Raw genomic sequence first — 25,220 nt, forward strand, 5'->3', positions numbered from 1 at the left:
TTCCACCCAACGATGTTCATCCTCACTGGGAGGCCAAAAGGCAGAAACCAAAGAAGCCAACAAAGCCAAAACCCACAAAAAGCTGCCAGCAGCAGCCTTGGCCTTATTTTCCTGTTGCCCATTCTGGCCAGATTTTCTTCCCTACATATTTTTCATTTTTCCTAAAGGAAAAACAAAACCACGCAAACATTATTGTTCTTACTGTTTCTTCCTATTTATCTTGTTTTTACCAAATGCGATCCCGCTAAGGGTGGAAACAAACAAATTACTCTTGAAAGAGCGTGGCTCAAGTGACGAGATTACTTGTGTCTTACCAGCCTGCGAAGCCAGCGCACAGCGAGCTCAAGCCCCTGGCAGTGCGCTTCACCGAGGCTTAGTTTTAAATCACAACTTCCTTGCTTTGGAGTATTTTGCACCCAGGAGAGGCCAAAACAGAGCTTGCTGTGCCCTGTGGTCGGCTCAGATTCCCTCCTCTTCCTGAAGAGGTTTCCCAGTGACCCGATGGACTCACAAATACACCTGGCACGCACATCCCCTTCTGGGCATTTTGGGGGTTTCAGGCCTGTTCTCTACGCTGCCGGCCGAGCCCAACGCCACTAAATGCTTTGTAACTTTGTTTTTCAACATGAAAAATGAGAAAGACCAGGAATCCAGCAAAACCAAAATTAAAGAAATCATATATCCGCAGGAACTTACCTGAGAAAAAGGAGCCCGAACGCGTGGCAGATGCCGGGCAGGGAGCAGCAGCGCGGCAGCCCCAGGGTGAGAGGCGCCCGCGCCAAGGGCGGGCACTGCCCAGAGCACAGCGCAGCACTTCCAGCGTGCGCAGTTTCCAGGGGAAAGAAAAGAAAAAGTAAATACGCAGCTTTCCGTGCCCCTGTGGGCTAAGATGTGATGGGCTCGGACCGCAGCAGGGGCGGCTGCTGTCGCAGGGGGAAGGGAAGCCTCTCCTGCTCCGGCAGCAGGGCCGGGAACAGGGGGCTCCCCGAAACCCCCAGGTTTGGGGATCCAAAGCAGGCAGGTGCCTGCCAGGAGCGATTCACACCCAGGAGATACACAGCTGAGGGTGCTGCAGCCCGATGGGGTGAGGAGGGAGGGGTTAGAGGAACAATTTGTGTTGTGTTTTTTTTTTTCCTTTTTTTTTTTTTCCCTCAAATATTCCAAGTTTATTTTCCGTGGCTTTTTCACCAGAGCAGCCCAGGACCCCGTTTGCTGAAATAGCGTCGTGTTGAACAAATGCAATAGCATCAAAATCTTTTCACCTCGACAAAAGTTTTCTCTGGCCCAAGGAAACCCCACGTGCAGGTAGCTTTGCCGACGCTGGCACCTTCCTTCTGGAAGTGGTTCAGCTCATTCCTCTCTGAAGCTGTAGCTCAGCGACTACCAGCAGTTTGCATTGCAATGTGACAATACAAAACCTTCTTCTACTGGACCACGGGGCTAATGACATTTATTTTAGTATTCTTCCATTTTAAATATAACAAAACAGAGCTGCACTTGGAGGCGTTATAACAAACATGTATCACCGCTTGCACCGATCACTCACTTCTGGCATTTCACAGAGCTTCACAAGAAAATCAGACAGATTTATCCATTCACAGGATGGTACGATTCGTGTGGTAAGATTTCTGACATGGTCAGGAAATGCTACAATTAAGGAGAATCCCCAATATATTAATACCCCATTTTATTCATATCTGAAATAGGGGGCAGCAGTACAGGGTATGGATATGCTCACACATTTAGAACAGAAAGCCACAAAACTGGTACGAGCCACTGAAACAGAAGAGCCTTCATTCAGAAAAGCAAGATCTCATTGCTTTTCTACATGTTTTGTTTTTGTTTTTTTCCCCTTTAAATGGGAAACTTTGCAAAACCCTATGAAAACTGCTATGAAGTCTGTGCTTCGAAAGCCCTGTATCTTTTGCAGGGGTCGCTGCTGTCTGCTCCCACCACCCCTCCAAGTGACCAGTGTTTGTCTCTGCATGATAATTCAGGCGAGACTCCCGAGTTACCCATGGGTGGGAGCGAGGCTCTTCCAGCGACATAAAGGGAACTGTGAAAACCAAGTCGTAAGGGAGCGGCTGTCACTGGTCTTACAGGCCTTCCAAGTCAGCTTGCATCTACCGGCTTGCTGTCCAACTCGCTCGGTCCGGCGGCACAAACCTCGCTTCCTGAGGTGAGACCAAAAGTGGCAGAGGCTGTTTGATCTGGTAATGCCAGCCCGGCCACGCTCCCTCCCTCTCACCAACACACGCTTTGGGTCAGCTCTTGCTTTCACAGAAATAAATGAGACTTTTTCACATAGAAGCAGCAGGAACGGATCCTGTGTGCACTGCACTCTGCTCTACTGCACGGGGCATTTCTGAAATCGGCGTGGAAGAGAGTGAGAAAAACAAGCATGGAAGAAAAAAAATTCCAAACAAAAGTGAAAAAGAACTGGAAAACAGAAACAATTTTAAATAAAGCTGTCAGCCTGCTTTGGAACTCTACAAACTTTCTAAATTACATCTTATGTTACATACGCTACTTTGAAATGCTCTGAGTTCATTTTTTCCAAAGCATCAGAAAATACCATTTATTTCCTTGATTATAAAAAATACCCACAACATGTCTAAAGAAAAATCACCATTAGTAGGAGAAAATGTCATAACTGCTCCTACAAAATATAAATCTGTAAATCTAATGAATAACAACTTAAAAATGAGGTCAACTGAGAAAATGATTATGATCACAGATAGAAGAGGAGAGTCCGTCCTTCCCGTACTGTAAAGAGAAGGGACGCGCTGGAGGCTGGTGCGGAGCTGTGCTGATTCACTCCAGCCATTAGATCTTATCTTCACAGGCAGAGAGACGTCTTTGCTCCCAGTATGCTCCATAAGGCCAATTGGTATCAGTGGAAATTTGCATACAAATCAGCAGGCCTAGGAACTCTCCGTGGTTTTCCCCCTTTCAAGTTGAAACCATTGAGACCTGCATTATTTTATCCAGTACTTCCAAAAGTTTAGAAACTTAAAAAACCCTGAAAATTGGCTTAAAATATTTATTATTAATTAAAAAAGTTAAATATTTATTCATACAAAGATGATGAGAAAAATCTCATGCAGACTTTCCACATACAGGAACATAATTCAAATCATACTGCGATGGTTTTACAAAATACTTCTTGATAGGAACTCTGACGGAGAAGCGTTGCTATCACTTGTGTGCCTGAAAGCACCATTCACAGTAATTAGAGAGCTATTTCTGAAACTTAGACGTTTCCTATGGAACATATGCCAAGATTTTCACACTCTTCACTAAGATTAACGATTAATATCTTATTACTACTACTCAGAGAACTGGACATAGACATGTGAACACTGGGTAATGAATCCCTGCATACCACTGTACTTCTAACCAATTTATGATAATGCGTAAAGTTGCCAAAAGATTGCGATAGGTTAATTCCCCTAAATGATGAAAATATCTTGAGATTGTTATGGATGGCATCTGCTTCTGCTTAATTACAAATCTGCACTGGATTCATAATTTGTGTATATTACAAGTAATTTGCATAATTAAAACAATTAAGGGATTGACATATCATGGCAATTAGAAATGCATCAAACTCTGGATGTTGTACAAAAGAGAGCTTCAATATGAAACATTAATTCTTTGAGAACAAAATATCCTTCAGACTCCTGCAGAACAGCCATCACAACTTCTACATACGTTCAACAAACTTCATTAAAGTTTTTCCCAGGGATACCCACTTCTTCGTTAAGCTGTCGCAAGTTTAACCTTTGCTTTAGCGTTCATTGTAATTTCTTACTGCAGTCACAGCATTAACTTCTGTGTTTATTGCCAGTTTCAAGAGCTTTTATCTCATTTTCCGTAGCCTTATCCTGTTTTCTTTGTCCCTCTTTTTAAGAATAAGTATGAATTGATTGAAAAAATGCTCTTGGTCCTTCTTCTTTTGAACAAGTCGAAACCGCTGATCTCTTCCGTACTTCTCTGCAAATTCCTTAAATGTTGTTCTGCAGAAAAGACAGACATTTTAAAGCTGCAACTTTGTTGATCCACCCCGACTCTGACCTGGACGTCACACTTAACTTTTCACGGGCACTACAAGTAAGGTGTGTGCCGGGAAAAATTTGACGAGAACATCTCGGCAACCCCCGCGACAAGGAAGGCAAGGCCAGCGCCAGAACTGCCTGGGCTTCCGCCTCCCCGATCGGCTTGCACGGGTTAACTCCCTTCTTCGGGTTTGGGAATACCCGGGTGACAGCTGAGAGGCCAGGTCTGAGTCATTAGCACCGCACTTGCACAGCACAGGTTACTCCTGCTCTCATCTATCCCCAGCAGTTCAATTCAATAATTAGCCCATAATAGAGCAGAAACACCAGCCTACGCCTAATTGCTAACGAAGGCACTTAGACTGTCAGTAGCACACGGTGCCTGATGAATACTGCGGTAGCTTGATCTCTTCTAGAACAGCAACAAATTAATCGTAAATGTGAGAGTTACAGGCATGACACAATTGAAACCCACCGTGAGCTTTGCTTGGGGATTTCATGGTCAGGACCAACATTTTCAGATGCAGACAGAGTATTTGAGGACAAAAGCACCGCCTGGTAGCACCTCTGCGGGTCCCCGTCCGGGCGGGCAGGGGCCAGCTCTCTCCAGCAGCGGGTCTCCTCCCTCCCCTCGCTCCCAGGACCCGCGAGCAGAGCAGCCGGGCACTTCCAGGCACCGGCATCCACAGAACAAGGGCCAGGACTTTGTTTTTAAACTCCCGGACTTTTGAAATCTCTTAGGTACACATTACCCGAGCAATGGTTTCTAGCTTAATTTTCTTTTAGGTTGCATTCACAGTGCTGGGATAAATGATGGAAAACTGGAGTTAACGAAGAATGGGAGCAAAGCGATTATGATGTCGTGCGCGTGATTTCTATCATGTGCTCTCTCTGTCAGACCAGAAAGGCATACAGGGAATACTGGAGGTGCTCCAGGTCCCGTCGGTGTTTGCTTTGCTGCTGCCGAGCCTGGCTACTTTGTGCTCCGGCTGCTCACTGAGCCAGTGCCGGGGACGATTTGCAAGGCACATCTCTGGGCTTACACCGTCCGGCTGCACCGCGCCGCCTCCTTGTTTGTCTTGTCAAGGACTTTGTTGAGCTCACTACACTCTGTCACATGAATTTTACAATATTTATTGTTGGCTCTAAACACCGTGTGGATTTGTAACAGTCACTTGAGTAAAGACCTGGTTTGGTTCTATTTGAAATATTTTCTATTTATGTATTTATTCACTGCACACTAAAATCAAGCTAGAGATTATTGCAGGCAGATGAATTTCTCTGACACTGAGATCTCACAGCTCAACAAAAACATTAAATGGTAAAACGTTCTCTGTTCCTGCAGGCCAGCGTGTTTTTGCCCTTGCAAACTGAAAACGAAATTGCTGGAACCAGCATTTAGCTGTTAGGTTATCCCGGAATAGTTTCTGTTTCATTGTGAAAAAAAAAACTTTTTATAATTATTACTTCCATAGAGTCTGACGTGTTGTTTGCATCTATATGTCTAGGAAGGCAGAGCTGTACAATTATCTGTAGATTTTAGTAGAGAAAACTGTAATTTCTTAGTTCCAACAATTTAACCAGACTTGTTATATATAAACCTCTTTATTTCCACATCATTTACAAATGAGCAAATGCCATCCTTAGCACTGCATTTGCTATCGTGCAATTTTGGATCCATTACTTAAAAATCAATGTAGAAAAATAAATTATTGTACTGCATGCTTTATTTTAATTTAGTGATGTGATATTAATAACAACTTTGTTCAATTATGCTTCTCTTCCATCAAAACCCAAACAGTTTTTCGCTAGTTTTAACTGTATGCCTAATATAAGTGCATTAAGGTACCGATTTTATGTACACTCATGCGTTATATAATTATACCATATATATGTGTATAAAATAAATGTGTTCTGCAAAATATTACACGTTCTAAATGAGAGAGGGAAAAAAAAGGAACAGAAAGGGAGAAATGGTATATTCTCTTTCCCAGTAATAACAGAAAATATTATAAAATAGTACTAAAGAAATGTCAACACGGCATTGTAACAATAGATGTGAAACCTTGCTATAAAGAGTACATTCAGTTTTACAGCATTCCAGGACTGATAAGCACACACCAAATGAGAAACCTTATCTGAACAAATCTTCATAAGGCAATGCCATACCTTGGTGATAACTTGGATTCTTCGAGGAGTTTTTTAAATTCTTCTTTGGCTAACAACAATTTATTTTTCTTTTCTTTGTACTCTTCTCTTATCCTGGTCTTGACAAACTGTTCAAATATCTTTTGAAATAAGGGAAACAAGATACAGTATTTATTAACAACGGCTTATGGTATTTGTGCTTCATTAAAGGGTTGTCAATCTCAAGAACTACAACTCTTATCTGCCCTCAGTACTTGCTGACTCAAACGCAGTTGAATGTGCTTCACGGAGCACTCACCACGTGTTTTCAGAAAACAAGCAGATGGGAAAAGGCATAATTTTGACAGATAATATAATCGCTCAAACATCGAGTACAACATAAATCACAATTTCCTGACTTGCTCACATCTTCATGCCTATAGCATTATTTTTTTTCGACCCTGTATCTGTACAACTAATTGCATATATTTAAGTTGGGATCTCACATCTTTCCCAACTTGCATTAATTCCTGAAAATATCTATAATGCTAAACATCAACATCCTGTACGTTACCCCCAAAAAGCCTGAAGACCCTTCAATTCAGTTGTCAAAAAACATGAGCTTACACAAGATTCTCTCTACACATATACCCAAAAGCTTTAATGCCTTTGGAAGCGTTGACAACCTTCATCCTAACAGCGTTTGGCAGCTAAATATGTGGTAGAGTGCTCCATGTCAGGAGTTTTGGTGTCTTGGAAAGGAACTAAGGACTTCCCTACGTCTAAAAATTCTGCCAACTGCTTTATTCACATTGTTAAATACCAAAAATCTGATCCTGCTGATTTTGTGCTATAAAAAGTGAGGCACACTACGCTGCTGAGGAGCTGCTCCTCCGAATGCTGTTAGCTTTCCATATTCACCATCCTTCTCTTTTCCCCACACATTATGCACATTAAATACGATTACAATGGTTACTACCACGGTGGCTTTCGCATCAGCCATGAGGATGCACAGGTGCAAGTCTACATTTTATGAAAGCAGAACTACAACTGGTACTTGGCATGGTATGTGAAAAAGGGAAGAAACAGCACTGGAAAAGTAAACATCAAAGATGGCCATGCAAGAACTACTAGGACAACACAGGACATCTAAATATATTACACTGCATGCAATTGCATAAGCTGAATACAAGAGGAGATGGAAAAATGGAACAAATAAAATCCGTGAAACTGTTACAGCTTGCTTTTCTGGTATCAGTAAAGCTATTAACGACAGTAATAAATCAAAATTAACAGATAGCTCATTATCTAATACAGTTGCTTCTTTACCCTTCACTGATCCTTGACTGAAACATAGTAGCATCTTTCAACTGTTAATAACCCCTTGGAAAATATTGCTCAGTAGGCAGATCAATCTGTAAATATTCAATAACGGGTCATTATGTTCCTCAGGCAGTGTAAGGACACGCACCGCCAGAGCTTGCACTCGTGGAAGTCAAACCCAACCCCAACAGACGGTCAAGTCAAGAGGAAGCTCCCTCTGACACGTGCACATCCCACTCAAAACGCCTTCCCTGCCCCTTCCAGGCTACCTGCTTGACCACAGGCAGAAGAAATCTGGTACAGCCAGCCATGCATGCACGCACGCATCGCACTCCCTCGTGCCTCACTTTCACAGTGAGCCAGTTTTCACCCCTAGGTCCCTCAAATATTAATCCATTTGCAGAACTTCACAAGTACTCAAGAGGCTTGCTCTTTGGGCCACACAGTCAGCATCTGTCATGGTAAACGTTTCCATGGATCTAAATGAAGTCTTCTACTAACGTGAGCTGTATTTCGGTAAGCGCCTTCGTTAAACCGTCTATCCTTATCCAGGTCTAACTTTCTTCTTAAACTTCTTCCCGGAGGAAAATGAGGTCTAATTAAAGGGAAGTACTTACAGTGAGTGTCTAGACCTCTTAACTTCAAGTTTAGAAGCTAAAATAAATTACATACATGGCATGTCCTCCCAAGCTTTTTTTTTTTCCTTTTTATTTTTTTTAACCCTGGCTAGTCAAAGAGCTCCTGATGATCATCCTCTTCCACCACAGTTCTGAATCACCCTCAGCCCTCAATCACTCTCTCTCTCAGAGCCAACATCTATCTGACAGAGGCTTTCTACCCACAGGACTGCCGACTGCTCGCTTCTCAGTCTCTCCTTGAACATTAAATACACCCCACAGATGAGGTCCCTGTCAGCAGCGTTTCAAGCAAAGCTCCACATTATATTATGTGTGTTCCTTATGTATTTTTATTATATCATCTCCATGGCTGATAAAATAAAAGAAATAATGTATCTTGATTGATTGATCAAGGTCTAGGTTTTGTCCTTGCCGATTCCCTGAAATAAAATACAAAGCTCCTTGCTTAGCCTCTTATTTAGCAGTATTTTCCACTCTAGCAGTTTCGCTCACATTTTCATTCCCATATTTCATTATTGTTTTATTTCAGTTTTTTTTTCTCAGAAAATAAAATATTGGAAAGGTGGTAAATGAAGATGCATGTGCCCAGCACCTCAGTAAATACCTACAGCAAGCTCTCTGGAGAATCCACAAGACAATATGGGCCCCAGTGCAACAGAATATAAATAAGTAGTACATTTTTCATGATGTTTATTTTAAAAATGGACAATTCCATATTCAAAATTCTTCCTTTTCCAGGATGACAAAGAACTGGTAAGGAAGATAAATGACCACAGAGTAAAAAAGTTCACCCTCCCTGCCACATCCCTGCATCACCCCTAAATTTTTTAGACTAATCTGCAGCCCTGGAGTCCTTTTAGATCCTCGTGATAATTAATGCCCAAATAAACAAGGCAGCAAAAAGTATACTTCCCTTTGCAGCTTGCTACAGAAGCTATAGCCATTCAAACACATGCAATCACAGCCAACGCGCTCTTTCCATTTACGTCTAGCAAGTTTAGTTATTGCAAAATATAGCAATAAATACTGCCAAACTCCTAGAAAATTTTCTAAGTAATAAAGTAGTCTCACCACAATATGTAACATAAATCAGAGTGGATACATTACCTTATTGGTCATTAGCCTTTCTACAGATGAGTTCCCCAGACTCAGCTGGATTTGTTCCTACAACCTAAGAGACTAGCTCCTCTCTACATGCCAGCTTACTTGCTACCATTTGCCTTTCAAAGGCAACAACACTTTCCTATAAACAAAAGCTAAACTACAAGCCTCACTGACAAATTCAAAAAAGAAACTTCAGTTTTATGCAATGCTTTTTATCTTACCAAGAAAACCGCTCACTTACCGGTGCTAATTTGGGAAATGTTTGACACCAATTAGAAGCTACACGGGAAATAATGCTCACCTGTTTACGTTCTTCTGAATTTAGCAGAAGGTATCGTGGATCAAACACTATTTTGTGCAACTCTTTCTCCCATGTAGAAAATGCTGAAACCTGTGAAGTATACAAATACAACCGCATTAAAGAATTGTGATAAGGACTGAAAACAAGGAAATGTTCCAAGGTGAAGCGGAAGAGTAGTTCAGAAAGCTACTGAACGCTCTAAAGATGCCTCAGAGCAGCTGGAAGTTGCATTTCAGTCTGGTCCTGGCAATGCTCTGGGCGCACCCATGCCATTATTGTTGGTTTGCTCTAGGACATCTCAGTGAGTATCTGGGAGATGTTAATTCCCAATTTTTTGATGGAAAGAATCTGCAGCAGAAAGGGAAATGCTCTTTTTAGTATCCTCTTTCTATGACAGAAGCACCAATTTCCATTTAAGTAACTATCTCAGCTTTAACTCCCCGTCTTCCAAAACTTTAATGCTAACCCAAATGAAGCTGTCAATGCATGCATACACTGAAGAACTGATAGTGATAACCTTCAAAGCATCATGCCTTCGTATTAAATTTACCACTTCCATCCAGTGGTGTAGGTGTCACCACCTCCATTTCGAGGCTTCTACCTTTTTCTGTTCTCTGGAATGGGAACCTGGGTGTGTGCATCCAGGCTCTGTGCACCACCCTCGGGATTCTGTGAAAACTGTTAAACTTTCAGGAGGACAGTAACAAAGGTTACATTTCTACACAGGAAAACTTGCCGCAGACTTAGGAATAGTGCTGTCATCTTGGAGTTGCACCAGAATCATATTTTATTTTTAATGCTACAATATGTTATTCTTTTGTTGATATATTTTATATGAAGATTCATAACTACGCTGAACAACTAGATCTAGCTCAAGCTCTTTGTAATGCTGTCAAGTACCCTCTTGAAAAATAACAACATTACAAGAAAATGGCAGGAGATGTCCTTTAAAATAACCAGTTTAAAATAACACTAATGGCCTCAGTGCATTTCAAGAAATGCCAGCCAGCTGAGACTAACCAGCAGCTTGCCTGGACATTTAAAAAGGCCTAGGGTAAAAGTAAAGTAACCTATTTTCTAAATGTTTTTAATTAAAAGCAAAAACAAACAGTAAATTGACTACATTTCTTACTCGATGGGCAAGACTGAGTCTTAAACGGGAAACACTTGAAGAATCTTTTTATAGAATACCCTTAATACTTATGAATTTTGACTTATTGTCCCCTTTACTTTAAATTTGTCAGCAGAAGTTTTCAAGCAGTATTCATTTATGGCATTTTTTAAGCATAATTAACAAAATGTATTAATAAAGCAGGTCTGTTTGGAAATAATTTACTGTTGAGCTTCTGAACTGATTATATACCTTTAAAGTCTGCTGATTACTATTGATAAGTTTTACAAGCTTTACTGTTTAACGACAGGATTTTTTTTTCTTTACAGAAATTACATAAACTTCTCTAGAATACATATTTGAAGAGTGTTGGAAGAAGGTGTAAAATCTGCACACACTACTCCAGTGCACACCCGTTTATGTTTGCAGGACTAAGGACGAAGCATGTTATGTTTATTAATTCTATTCCCGCTCTCTGGAAGGAGAAGGGACGCTGGGAGATGAATTTCTGTGCTGGCACCTTTATGTTTATAAATAACTGCATCCAGAATTCCTCATGTTGGTGGTAATATTTATGTGGCCAGTTCAACACACGTTTATAGGTGCTACTGCTGAAAATAAAAGTCAGGCTGCAGCTCTTTACAAAATCAGTCGCTGGCTGCCATTACTGTTATCTGCAATTCGTATTTCACTGTTGGGCACAAGGCTCACAGCACTTACGGGCTCTGTCTGTAACCTGAGTTTATGCTCCATCTATCTACTCATAATCTCGATCAGGTCACAGGGAAATGGCCAGAACAACTCTGAGCACTGCCCGTAGCTGTCCTGCAGGGCTCTCGCCTGGCTGGCAGCGCCGTCTTGTCCCCACTGGGACAAAAGCCCCGAGGATCCCATGCTTCTGCACTTCAGCACCAGCTGAAAACACCAGGTCTTCTCCAGGAAGTCCAAAGAAATGAGTAGGTTTTCTTAACCCTCCTGAGACTCCAGAACACCCTTCCCTAACAAGCCGGGCACCACCTTTGGATGGACAGGACATGAATTTTACTTCCCACTGCTGGGATCATTGGAGTTTGCAGTATGAAACCGTTCTCACGTTTAAAAAAAGCAAAGAGCTTGCAAGGACTGTTTCTGCGTTTCATGCTGCCTTTCAGGTGATACGTAGCACAGCTTCCACCCCATGTCTGTCACAGAATAAACATCCCTGGGGTTCACGTGGGACCACCAGGACTATGTGGCTGTGTTCCTCCAAGGAGTGCTGAGCCCCTGGTTCCAGCTGGAAGAACTGCCACTTTCGGTCATCTCTGGGTGCATACACAGGGATTTATTCAGAACTGCACCTGCAAAGTGCTGAATGGCCATGTTTTACTGGATGGCATTGGAAGAACAGTCAAAGAAACACAAAAACTACACGGTTAATAGACAGAAAAATACTCTCTCGATAATTCTTCACTTGAATGCCAACTCATAATTATGAAATGATTCCTGCAGTGGTCATATGTGATGCCCTAAGTTCATAAATGAGGTACGTCAGATCACCTAAGTGTATTTCTTACCCCTCTCTCCAGAAGCATATCTCGGAAATGCGTAATGCGCTCTTCGAGGGGAGGCGTGATCTGATGTCCTGATGTCTTCGCTTTTTTCTCCTCCATTTCTGCCTCCCCCTGGTCAGCGGCTTGGGAATCTTCTGTTCTTTAACAAGGTAAGACAGAAAACAGTTCAGAAATTGTAAACTTCGGAGGGCATTTTTAACCCTCTCCAGCAAGCGCCTCAGGACCGCGGGATCCCTGTGCAGGCAGGGAGCGGGTTCAGCGAGCGGCCGCTGACGGCTGCCAAGTTCCCCAACCCTGCCGCCAGCTATTTATTAACCGCAGGTCTGCAGGGCCCTGCCAGGGGAGCTCCGGCAACTCGTTATGTGGAGGAACAGTCCATCTGTGTGATCAAAGAGCGACTCAGCGCTGAAATCTGTCCTGTATTTCAAGTTACAGAACAGTGACAGCTTCATATAAAATTTGTCAAAGAGCGAAGACGTTAAGAGTGACTTAAGAGACTCATTTTGTTCTCTTTTATTTTCTTGTCTCCGTTTGTGTGCCCCCACACTTGAAAGGCAACACTAACCTTTATGTTCCCATGCACCCCAAGAACTTGCACCTAGGGGAAGCGATCTGGCCATCATCGCGTACACAAACCTGCCCTACACATCAGTGACCCCGCAGCTCCCTAACCCCTGTCGATGCCACAAAGTCTCCGCATTACCGGACCGCCTTTTCCAAGACTGCCCCTGATTTGAATGAAGAGGTCTTTCTGAGAGCTTACTTAGTGCTTATTGCCTGCGTACCGCTGCTTACCAGAACCCCCGAAAAACACACGCGGGTAGCACGCTGTGCTCGTCCCAGGACAGAAGGGCTCCTACGCAGATTTCTGCACGTTGTAACCAAAAGGAGCGTAGAGCAGTGTAAGGGTGATCTCGTAAAGCAGTGTAAGGGTGATCTCCACAGCTGTAACCCTACAGAACTGGTGTAATCGCTGGAACCAAACATTTTTACACCAGGTAAATACCTACATAACTTCATCAGAGCTGGAGATCATAACGCTGCACTCTCCCAACCCTACCAAGTCTTTCCCCATGGGTGGGGGTGCCCATAGCACCTGCAGGGAGATGGGAACCTCGTCAGCGGATGGAAAGGAAACCCAGCAGGCTCACCAGGGCATGGACGTGCCCGTGGGACATGCCGCAAGGTCACACACTACACACCCACCAGTAAAAAATGACTTTGGGTTTGGGATAGCAAGAGAAAGCTCCCAACTTCAACACAGCAGGCCAGCTCAGACCAGCATTCAGACTGCTCTGCATTCATCCTACTGCTTCTGATGGCTTTCAGCAAAAAAGGATTCAATAAAAAATTAAGGTACCTTCTGGGAAGTCCAAGAATCTTAAAATGATCACAACGTACAAGTGAGGATAATGAAAGTAAGCTGCTTGATTCTTAGCTTCCTACTAGGCATGGCTGCATTTGCTAATGATGCAATTTTCACTAATACAGTGTTATTCAATACTTAGGTTTGGAATTTCAACATGAAAACACTTTTTTTTATTTTCAAGCAAATGGATTCCATCAGTATGTAATCTGAGTCCTACTACGCTATCTTCCCTCTATAAATAATTACATTACACTTACATTTATCCTAGAATGCTCTAGTACCAGTGATTTGAAAGATATCAAATTGTTATTCTTCACAGAACGGCAGTGATTTTTACATTGCAATAGCAAATTTTATTCTGTAACATGATCCATGAAAGGTCCAATCCCATTTCCAGTACACACAAAGAGCTTTTGCAAGATGAAACTGTGAGAAATACAGCACATTGCTCAATCAGCTCAGCACCAGAGGAGCCTTTCTTTTCTTCAATCTTTCTCAGGCGATTGAAAATGTTGCTGAATATTATACAGACTTGCTTTTTTCTCATGCCAAAGATTACAATAAAGAATACAATTTTCCTTAGCAAATAACACAATAATCTGCACAACAAAGTATGCGACTTCCTAGTCAGAAGGGCACATACGGGTTTGCTACTAGCACAATTTTGGAAGCCTACAAATCTCAGAAAGGACAGGACACAAACTGGAATGCAGGGAAGTCCATCTAAACACAGGAAAAAGCTTTTTGACTGTGAGGGCAGTCAACTGCCCAGGGAGGCTGTGGGGCTCCAGCCGTGGAGATGCTCACACCTTCCTGGGCATGTCCCCGAGCCACCGGCCGTGGGGACCTGCTGAGAGCGGGGTGGGACAGAGACCCCCATGCCCTCCGTCATTCTGCGAAGAAGACCCAGGTGAACCAAGTTTCTATGAAGATTTTTTTTCTTTTGTAGAGGGTACAGTTAGAGCATCACCAGAGTAAGATTTGCCTTCAGTATTTTGAAGCAGTTCCATTACACCCCAACAAAACGCAAGGCAAGTGCACCAGCAGCTTGCGGAGCCCAAAGCTCCTAAACCTGTAAATGCAGATTCTGGCTGGCAGCCCTGGAACAAGGCTCGTACAAATGTCCACGCGAGAAAAAAGGGGAGTTCTGCCTTGTTCCGTAGTCGCCTTTGGGTGAGGTCCCCTACCAGCTTTGTCAACAGCAAGCAAACAGCAGGAGAAGTGGAAGAGCAGATCTGTTTTTACCAATATAAATTTAATAAGTAAATGTGAAGATAGACCTAAGTGTGAATATCAGAAATGACAAAAATGCTGCAATCAGAAAGCCCTACTGAATACCTGTGTGATGACCCCTCTAGCTGAATTAGGATAAATTGTATTGGAACTCTGAGGCAATTGCATCTTATCATTAGCACCGGGCTTTCTCTAGCAGATCATCTAGAGGATGATTTATTGTATGCCAAAGCAACCACATGATTTACTAAGGTAACTGAACTTCCAGAGAGAGCACAATCAAAATGGAATAGGGATTGCCGCATGCTTTAAAACATACCCTGAAAGCATGTTCCATCTCCTTTTTTGTTGTGTTTAAACCAGAAAAAATATTGATATTGCAAAAACAAGTGAGTAACGTGTGCTTGTGTGTAAAAATGAGATTCAGTTTTCTGTTCTGCAGATTTCATGCACAGCACTGCAAACGTCCACCTAAAAACTGCCTTTCGCTTGTCTGGCTGTCTGAAAAAGCCAAACCCAGCATGGTGCGGGAAAATACCGTGCTGAGATGATGGCTTCTGGGGGACAGCGGCGTGGAGGCCTCGCAGCCTCATCCAGCCTGGCATCCGCGCACTCGCAGCCGACATCTGCTCAATGTCCTCTTGTGAATAAGTGATGGAAATCCAATCCAGTTGAGATAATATTCCTTATTCACAAATTGAGACTGGAAGAGGCACCATAAGCCCAAGACTACTTTGAGGCAGAAATCTCTGAATAAGTGCATTTTTCCCAAGTTTATGAACAAACTTCTGTAGTTTTGGAATTCTGTTTACATGGAGTTCCATCACCTCAAGCAATCATTAAAAGGAACCATCTTAATGGCACACAGAAAATATCTGCTTCTATACACAGGTCCCAAGAGCGGCCCATTATTGTTTGACCCACTGATTTCAATAAAAGTGTTCTTAAATACTTTTATATTAAATATCAACTGTTATCCTAACCTTACAAATACAGAATAAATATTAAAAGTACCTGTATTTACTATATATTAAGTATAAATACATGCTTTTATACTACATATTAAATGCTTACATACTCTGAATATTGAACTCAAGGTATCTGATTTTTCCTTCATAATAATATAAACCCATGGGAACTCTACTGAGGTCAAAAAACCCACTCAATGCCGTAAGGTAAGAATGGCAATATAAAAGAGAATAATATTTTCAATATTTTCAATATTGCCACTTGCAAAACACAGAAATGTGTTGTATTTCCTAATCAGAATGCCGACAAATACAGAAAACAGCATTATACATCGTTATTTTACAGAATTATTTTTTACTGTTCCAAACCAGCACAAGAATCATCGCCAGCCTGTGCGAACAGCTGACCTTATATGCAGTTACTGGCCAAAGGTTATGTAGAACCAAATGTTCCTAAGGCACCGCTTAAACCAAACTGTTTCTTAATATTTTGGCAAGGGTGGGGGCTTGCTTATTTGGCACAGTTTTTTCAGCCTCATACTTCACACGGATTTGAAACACACATGGTAATAAAGGTCAAATAAAAGCATGGTAATACAAATGCCTCTGGACATTTCTGAGCTGGTAGCTTGGCTGCAGTTTTGCCTGACTACAGCATCAAAAGAGATGACTGAAACCTCGGCATCACCGATTGCAGTGAAAAAATGTTACTTCACTTTAATCAAGATAAGGCTTTTATCCAATCTCTTTAAAATAAGGACTTATACTCAGTCATTTTTTTTAAACAATTTCAAAATAAGTAACAGTTACTCATACAAAAATGGATGATGTTTATGGGAAATAGATATTTTAAAAAATGGTGTTGGATGAAGAGTGGATACTTTGAGAACGTGTTTCATAATTTACTGATTTAGTTATCCATACAGAAGAAAATAGCGCTATTTCTCTTCGCACTGATTTGACCAGACTTTAGTTTCCCAAGATTTTATATACATATATATATATATAAAATTAAACTTTAGAACTTACTTATTTCTCTTTATTTTGATGCTAAGATCATCATTTTCATCTCCTGGACAAGAGCTAACACTTTTATCTGCTAAAAAGAAATAAATAGAGTAGTTAGACTTGAACTAGAAAAATGGGAATACAAATTCCCCACATTAACTTTTCATTTCTTGTTCTTTGATTTCTGCTCAGATATTTACTATTTTCCTCTCTGCACAGGGTATTTTAAAAATAACTTATTTCATTAAATCCTTAGAAATCCCTTCATGCAAATGGAAGCGATAGCAACAAAAAAGGGCCGTTTTCAGTCTGAAAAATTGCTCGCTGTTCATTTGTGACACGTTTTTATAAAATCTCATTACTCCCACCTCTCTTCCCCTAAAAACACAACCACAAAGATGCTTTTGCAAAATTATTTCAGTCCTTGTAGTTTGAAGGATTCAACGCCGGTAACTCACACCAGAGGTTATCTGTTATCCCGTTTCTCTGTTATACAAGCGAATGTAGTGCCACCAGTCCCTGCACTCGACCAGCGGGGCAGCAGGGCTATGCAGGTACGAACAACCTCCGTGCTAGCGGTGTTCCAGGGTAACTGCAAGGGACGGCTGCGCTCCTGGTTGGCCTTGTTCTCAGGGGACTCATGGGCACCCATAATGAATATATACCATACAAAACTGATACTTATGTCTGGAATTTGTTTTCTTCCCGTTTATACAACCTATGTTTTCATCTAAATTCCCACGGACAGACCACCAGAAGTAATGTCCAACTGGTGGCTGGTTTGTGCTGGGTATATTTCAGTAGATCGCCGTGTATCAGTTGAGAAATACAAACACCAAACCCTACGTGGTTACCTTGGGAATACCAGAAAGACTGAGCTGAGCCTTTCTGTATTAGGTTGGTACTGAAGATTGTTCTTGTTATTTAGGAAATTATTAAAAAATAAATATAAAATGAATTTTAAACTGAACAGGTTATGGAGATAAAAATTGATGGCTTCACTGTTTCGAATAACTTTGTACAGTGAGATCTGATCTCACTGAAATCAAATCCATCAAGAGCTCCAAGAGGTCTGCAGTAAAATAATTTAATACACATAGAGATCAGTAATTGATTTTGAAACTTATAACCTAATTTCAAGTTCCTCTTACTTCTCCAGGTCCAATCATTGACGCTAATAGACATTTGGCCATTTAACCCAAGTTTCAATTTAAGAACCTTGTTTTTGGCTCATTTTTTCCCTATTTTAGGGAAGTTACTTATACATTAGAGGGCTTTCAGCAAATGTTAAGGTTTATTTATACTAAGTGCACGAGCACAGCACACACTAAATCACTTCAAAAAGAACAATAGGATAAATGCTAGCCGTAACATTCTGACATGTGAAAACCAGAGGTAGGAACAGAGACCACATAAGAAGAAAATACATAGAAAGTTGAAATTATTTTGATATTTTACCAACTATAACATAAATGATAGTACGGAGAAGTGAATGTCATTTCAAAATAAGGAGAGTTTGATCTCAGCATTACAAATATATTAATCAATTTAATAATGTTATAACCATATACAAATTCACAGAAACTATTATCTTTTCTTGCTGACTTCTTCATTAGGACACCCAATTAAAAATACAAAGAAATAAGAAAAACAATCCATTCACTTAGATGGTGGAACGCAGTTCGATAGAGACATTATAAAGCTATTAATGAGAGGTTGGACAACCTGCCAAAGCACCAGCGCTCTTAGCTTTAACAAACGGTAACATAACATGAAAAAACAGAGTACCTGATGTTGTTTTCAAAGACAGATTAAGTTAAAGACGACTCTAGGTTCAGTGCTGACTGACCAAGCATAATCCTGTTCCTGCCAAATTTCAGCACTAATAAAAAGAAGAAAAAGCCATGCCTAGCAGAGCAGTTGTGTTTATCAAATGCTACACACAGCCCTTCCAGAGCTGGCTAAAGGATGTACTCGGTGATACTCCTGGACATTATAAATCCTGATGTGAAAGTATGTTCTCTCAGTAAAGAACGAAAAGAAAGCAAGTGGTGAAAAAGTCAGGTCCAAAGCAGAAAGCTCACATTTTCAACAAGACAAGAGAAAAACTCACCAATGATGAAAAATGATTATGTGAGGCTCTCAAGCTACTTGAGCCTGAACTCAATTTGAAGTCATCTTAGGAAAAGATCTACCACAGATTTCTGAAAAGAAGGCTATATCATTTTGAATTCTTTTTGTGAAAAAAATACATGAACTGTATATTTATAAAACCAAACCTTTAATTACCATGTCACTTTCAGATAAAAGAAACCTGATACAATATACCCTGATTTCATTATTTACTTCCATCCACTGATTCCTGATATATATATCTCAAGCTCTTCCAGTGAACAATGACAGCCTACATGAAGGAGGGACACTAAATCCTTCTTGCTTTGCTTGCACCAGTGACTACTATGGGTATGCTGCCTTGAAGAAATGGAACAAGATTAGAGTCAGCATCATCGCTTAACGTTTCGGTGTGATGGAAAACTCAGTAAAAGATGACAAATGGTATTTATACTCTCACTCAGGAACCTACTGAATCACATCATATCGCTGGACCTCTGGTAAGATTATAAACTGACTTTGAAAGGGAAGAAAGGCAATGGAGCACAAAATTTAATAATTAATTCAAAGCTTTGAGGAAGAATATTACTTGACAGTAATCCTTCCATGAAATCATGAACCAGAGCACTGCCCCAGTCTGATGGCCTATCAAGCTTAGTGCCGATTAATTAAATCATTCAACTAATCTGTCGTGTAATGAATTTCAGTTCATTTTCCGGAACAAAAAAATTTGCCACTATTTACCTGGTGAGTTAAAGCGTTGCCAATCCATTGGCAACACACACAAATCTGATTTGTAATTTTGTAGAGAGCCCTAGCTCTCTACACATATCGCATGTAAGACTACGAGTTTAACGTTTAACTATCTATGCTATTCGTAAGGACCAGACTTCTTATTTTTGTTTGAATACTAAATGGTTGAAAATATTTCCGGGAACAGAGTAGACTAAATCATCCCTAATTCTGAATGAGGATCATACCAAGTATGAATCAACATGCAATTTTCTGTTAATGTCCATTTTCTTCGTCTGAAAAAAATATAAATTCCTGACCCTAACATCCAGACAAAATATTTTCTAAAAACAGAAAGAAAATACCCTTTTTCAGCCTAAGTATTTTTTCTGTCTTCCTATCCAATTCTCTTACCTTCCAGTATCCCCTGACCAAACATGTCTTTTGGGGTTGATGAGGAGTACCACACTCGTGGGCTGATGCGCCAAGTTTCACCTCTGGATTTAATTAGATTTTCCTTTAAAGAATTGGTACTGACTGTTTCCTGTTGCACTACCTTTTGGTTTTCCTCACCATTTGATTTTTTACAATAAATGGACAGAAATTTCGATAACTATGACGGAGTGAAATGGAAGACTAGAGGCTACAACTCGGGAAAAGTTTCTTATCCCCAGTGTTATACTTGCTCTACTTCCCAAGCAAGTAAAGCCTGTGCTTGTTTGTTGGGCTTAATGGAGCGCAGAGAGGTTTTTTAGGAGGGACAGTGTCAATCAGAAGGCGGCACAACTTGAGGCACATCAGGACTCTGGAACAACCACCAGGTTCTCCATTCGGGTGACTTCTCCCTGCTGGTGTGCCATGTGTTCCTTGGTAGTTCAGAGACCTTTGGAGGGGCTCTGCGGGGTAGGCTGTGGTTCTCGTTTTCCCTGCTTCGTTTACACACTCCAATGGCCTGCACAACGTGACGGCTTTGTGTGCATAAATCCCCGTGGCATTTGAATACCACAGGGGTTGAGAGGAATAGATGAAAATGTTTTTGTCCATTACAGTAAGACGGAAACATGTCAAGGAATCCTTGAGGGGAACTGGGATATTGGGTCATCATATGATCATACTGGGACATGGAATCAACATTAAAGAGGTAATCAAGGGAAAGAAAACAGCAGCAATCAGATGTTTCACTCTGCTGTCAGAGCATTGCCGCAGCAAAATGGAAGGTCAGCGTATGAGAGCCTGGAAGCGCCACCAGTCCCGGCCCTCTGTTTCGTTGGCGAAGGCTGGCCCTACCCACTCTGGTGGCCCTGTGAAGAGGCTCTGGGGCTGCAGCAGACGGGGTCTGGCACGGAGTGGCGGCACGGCTCCTTGCTCAGCCCTGCTCCGAGGGCTGGAGGCACAGGAGAGGCTGTGGTCCTGCCCGACCGCGAGGGATGGCCTGCCGGGAGCCCACCGGTCGAGGAGCGTGACGCCCTCGTACATCTCTACAGGAACGAACACTTTGTGGAGGCAGGGCAATTGATAAACGAGTAATTTTTCATTTATGCCTAAATTACAAATGCACTTGATCTTTCAGTGGAGTGATGCACAGATAACCTATAACACCCCATGAATAATAATGCTTGCTAACTTTCTCGTTCCTTTGATTTAAAAATTCTAATTAAAACTCAGCAGCAGCAACTAAGCTAAATACATTTGGCAACCATTGTTGCAAACACACAGCTCATCTGTGTTATTTATTTACTCGAGATGACAAGCTAAGAGAAATGGCAACAAATAATTTCTTTCACCTCAGCAGCTAATATATACTAATTATAACCCAACTGTCTCAAATACCAAGCAACCACAAGTCCCAATTATATCAAGGAAGATGAAGACTATTAGCAGCAATGAAAACCACGGTCATAACAAAATTGGTCCATGAATCAAATCTTGCTGGTACATATAGATAGATAATAAAGGATAGGAGTGAATTGGCAGACATCAGCAATAGTTTTAGAGTCTTGTCGTTAATTAATTATAGACCGTGAACCATGACCCTCACTTCTGTCTTTGGCTACCACGCCCCCTTGTCAGTAACTAATCGATCTTTCAATATATCCTGTAATAAAAACATATGCTCTTTTTTTCTCCTGAAGAATGAAATTCAGCAGATATGCTTTGGCATTTTAGATACTGAACCAAAGTTCTATACAAAATACAAAAAGACTTTATGTGAATTTCAAGCATCTGACAATTTAAATTTAATATTGAAATAATGTAATGACATTATATACCGATAAGGACTACACTAACAGAAAACCACTCTCTGCAGCATTTCTCTACAGCATTTCTTCAGTAACGTTCTGCTAGTAACGATAACACAAATACTGATTTATTACTCACTTTTATCTACCTGTCAGCATCAAATTGCAAGTCCAAAAATGCATACTCACAACGTGTTTCTCAACAGTTAACTGGAAGTTTTCCCTCTGGATCAAAGCATGCATTATGGCTCCCGATAGCAGGAACATAAAAGACAGGTCACTTCAGGAGGCTTGTAATGCCATCTTATTTCCAGTTATAAAATACTGTATTTTAAAGGAATGAAAAAAGCCTAATTTTTCCCCCTCTTGGTGTTTCTAGACCTCACCGCTAATCAGCTGAAGGAGGTTCTTCTGTGTAACTGTTGTAAAGCACAATATTCAAGGATCCACCAGCACAAACAGCTAATCAAGACAAGCAGTGTTTCAAATGACTGCCGTACATACTAGATGTCCTCCCAGTAACAGCAGATCCTATTGACACAGCTCCTACCTGAAAGCCAACGTAAAGCATTAGGAAACAGAGAAAGCACTGACACTGTGTGGAACCGCTCCCAGTAACACTGCACAGGGAGTCAACTGGTGAAACGAGATTTTTGAGACAAATGTGGCAGAACAAACCATGGAGCCACTAGTACATTGGTAAGCCCAGACTGACATGCAGGGCTACTGCTGGATTGGTCACCAGTGGGACACACTGTCACAAAACTGGAACTGGTCAGCTAAGCTATGGATAGCAGAATAAAAAGACACCGTGGTATGAAGCATGGGATGGGAGAACTGCCTCCACAAACCTTGTAGACGGGCAGACAGCAAACCTTGGATCCCTGACAAGTCAAGGCCCTTCTTTTAAACTGTATTTTGAACCACTTACTGCATATCAGCATGTTTTTCTTTAGCCAGTGCCACAAATTTCCCCTTCAGGAATCCACAGTGTTTAAAAGGTGACCGGTAGATTTACACTGAGATTGAAGCACCCATGTTTCCATCAAACCTTTTAGCAGTCATTAGAGATTTACTATTGGGATTCTTTTCCCCCTCTACAACCTGGTTGAATAATCATTAACTACGGCATATCTGCTTTTGTGGAATAACTGAATAATTCATTGGTAATGCATTTGCAATGTACATCTTGGAAATAAGTGTAATAAAACTTAGTGTCTTCCGAGATGTATTTTAAACATCACAGATTCATCCAGTGTAAGAAGCCACCTGGTTCTTTATTGCCAGTAATGAGAACGCTCTGTCCCCTAGTTCAGCACTTCAGGAGAGATAAATATCCTGTAACGAACATCAATTTTAATATGATACTTGGCATGAAATCTCTAAAGGAAAACCATTCTAATCATGGTTATCAAATTTTCAACGAACGTACTTAGAGATCAAGACTCTTTCAACAGTTGAGTTTAAATAGAGGCAAATAATCACAGGGCATTAGTTACTTGCTGCGGCCTCCAGCTTGCGCTTGTGCGGCGGATCCTCGATGATTCTGTTTATGTCGCCACGGTGCTTCAAGTCCACCGGCTTCTCCCACACCGATAGCTGCATTGTAGGGTTGAAGAAGAAGACCCGGTCATCTCCAGTCCAGACTACACACCTATTTCAAGTGATAAACTATGCTTAGATAATGTCAAACATACGTATGACCAAGAAATTAACTCTGAGTTGAATTCTTGTCTCTCATTGTTAACTGTGCATGGGTGAGACTCATCTCAGACTGACAACCTGCACGAGGCCCTGCAATCCCATGCAAGTTACCTTGAGCTGAGTAACTCCCTCCGCATCAACTACAGGTCACAGAAATGGTCTACACACCCCATAAAAAGCAGGAGGTTAAATACTCTACCACGGCAGGGAAAAAGGAAAAGGAGAGGAAAACACAGTGAATGCTTTGTTCACAGCAAAGGAAGCCACAGGAAAATACATTTTGCATTTTAAGGCTGTAACCGTGAGAGCAGCGAGTCACGGGAACCCCGATCGCTGCTCCGAGCAGCCCGCAAGGCAAGGCCGTGCCGGTGGCGGCAGCAGCCCCAGGGCACCACGAGGCCGCCCGGCAGCTGAAGGCAGGGCCACGGGCACTCGCACCGGGGACGTGCAAGTGGCCGCAGCCAGAGCCCACAGCACCGAGCCCGGGTGATATCCATGGGCTCCGGATCCAGCCTGGGAAACGTGACCAAGTTGCTGCGGTGCGAGCCAGTTTTTTGACTTGTTCAGTTAAAGTAACTGTCTCAGCTTGACATCAGCTGCTTTTGCACCAAAGTTCATTTTAAAACAGCTAAAATAATATGAACATAAATAACACACCACCATGACACAGTCAGTAAAGCTCAGATTTACTCCACCGAATCTGTATGTAAATAAACTAGCAGAACAGCGATCTAAAGCCTGCACTTTTTGAATTGTAAAGAAAACTAATAAACAGCACATATTCATTCTGCCTTCCTCAAACACATACACACGCGCTTATAACGGGAAAACGTTGGTCTCTGATACATAAAATTCTGGGAAAAACAAATGTTATTAGTAGAAGCCCTAATGCTTAGCTGTTATTAAAAGAAGGGATCAGAAGCGGTTAAAAAAAATAAAAATCTGGTCTGGGTAAAAGACTACAAATATGAAAAACACTCCATCACTGCAAGGTACGATAAGACTACGACCCAAAATTTTCTGTGTACCACTGGTGAGACATCACCACCGACTTTGCCCACACACAAAATAAATGTATATATAAGCTCTGTAAGAAAGAGACTTGGTAAACTTGAAACTAGCGTCTTGTTTGGGAACAGCAACGCTGCCCCATGCACATGGGACTGACAAAGCCATTATTTGACAGAGATTATAACCAGTGTTTTTGGAAACACGTTTTGTCTCTGCTGATATGCTGCTGTGCTCACGGCTCCTGTGACCACTCACGTGGATGCCGATGGTGTTCATTAATCACTGAATGCCACCAGGTCTTGTGTGCCATCACCTCAGGTTAGAGACTCTGGGCTCCCTTGTGACACCTCTTTACTTTTCTGTGACTAATATCCTCTGACGTTTAATTTAAAATTAATGTCCCTTTCCCCATGTAACATGCCACCTGTTCCTCCTTGGTATAATAACAGTTTCAATTATCCACAGGGAACGCATGATATTTTGTTTCAGCCACTGAGCATAAACTGGAGATGCAGATATTGCTGTGCTCATTTTTCCCTATAGAAAACTGGTTTAAGCACGAGTAAGGGAACAAGATGATTATATATATTTTGTTTCATAATGTAGAAATGTTTGGTTAACATTCTTGATT

The 25,220-nt window shown here is 41.5% G+C and overlaps 1 protein-coding gene across 4 annotated transcripts in view; it reads right to left on the reverse strand.

Moving 5' to 3' along the window:
• Positions 1–1,432: 1,432 nt before the first annotated feature.
• The window catches only part of TCERG1L (transcription elongation regulator 1 like), an 84,408-nt gene continuing 60,620 nt past the window's right edge, over positions 1,433–25,220 (reverse strand). For 3 of the 4 annotated variants that reach the window (XM_083843262.1, XM_083843261.1, XM_083843259.1), the window contains 6 exons: positions 23,374–23,528; positions 16,812–16,881; positions 12,216–12,351; positions 9,552–9,641; positions 6,228–6,346; positions 1,433–4,019 (listed from right to left, as the gene is read on the reverse strand). In XM_083843262.1, coding sequence (XP_083699388.1) covers positions 3,863–4,019; positions 6,228–6,346; positions 9,552–9,641; positions 12,216–12,351; positions 16,812–16,881; positions 23,374–23,528 — 727 coding nt within the window. In that variant the 3' untranslated portion in view covers positions 1,433–3,862. The remainder of the gene's footprint in view (positions 4,020–6,227; positions 6,347–9,551; positions 9,642–12,215; positions 12,352–16,811; positions 16,882–23,373; positions 23,529–25,220) is intronic. The other variant, XM_083843260.1, reaches the window with a different exon arrangement.

The sequence above is a fragment of the Anser anser genome (genome assembly GCF_964211835.1).
Source record: "Anser anser genome assembly, chromosome: 7".
NCBI lineage: Eukaryota > Metazoa > Chordata > Aves > Anseriformes > Anatidae > Anser > Anser anser.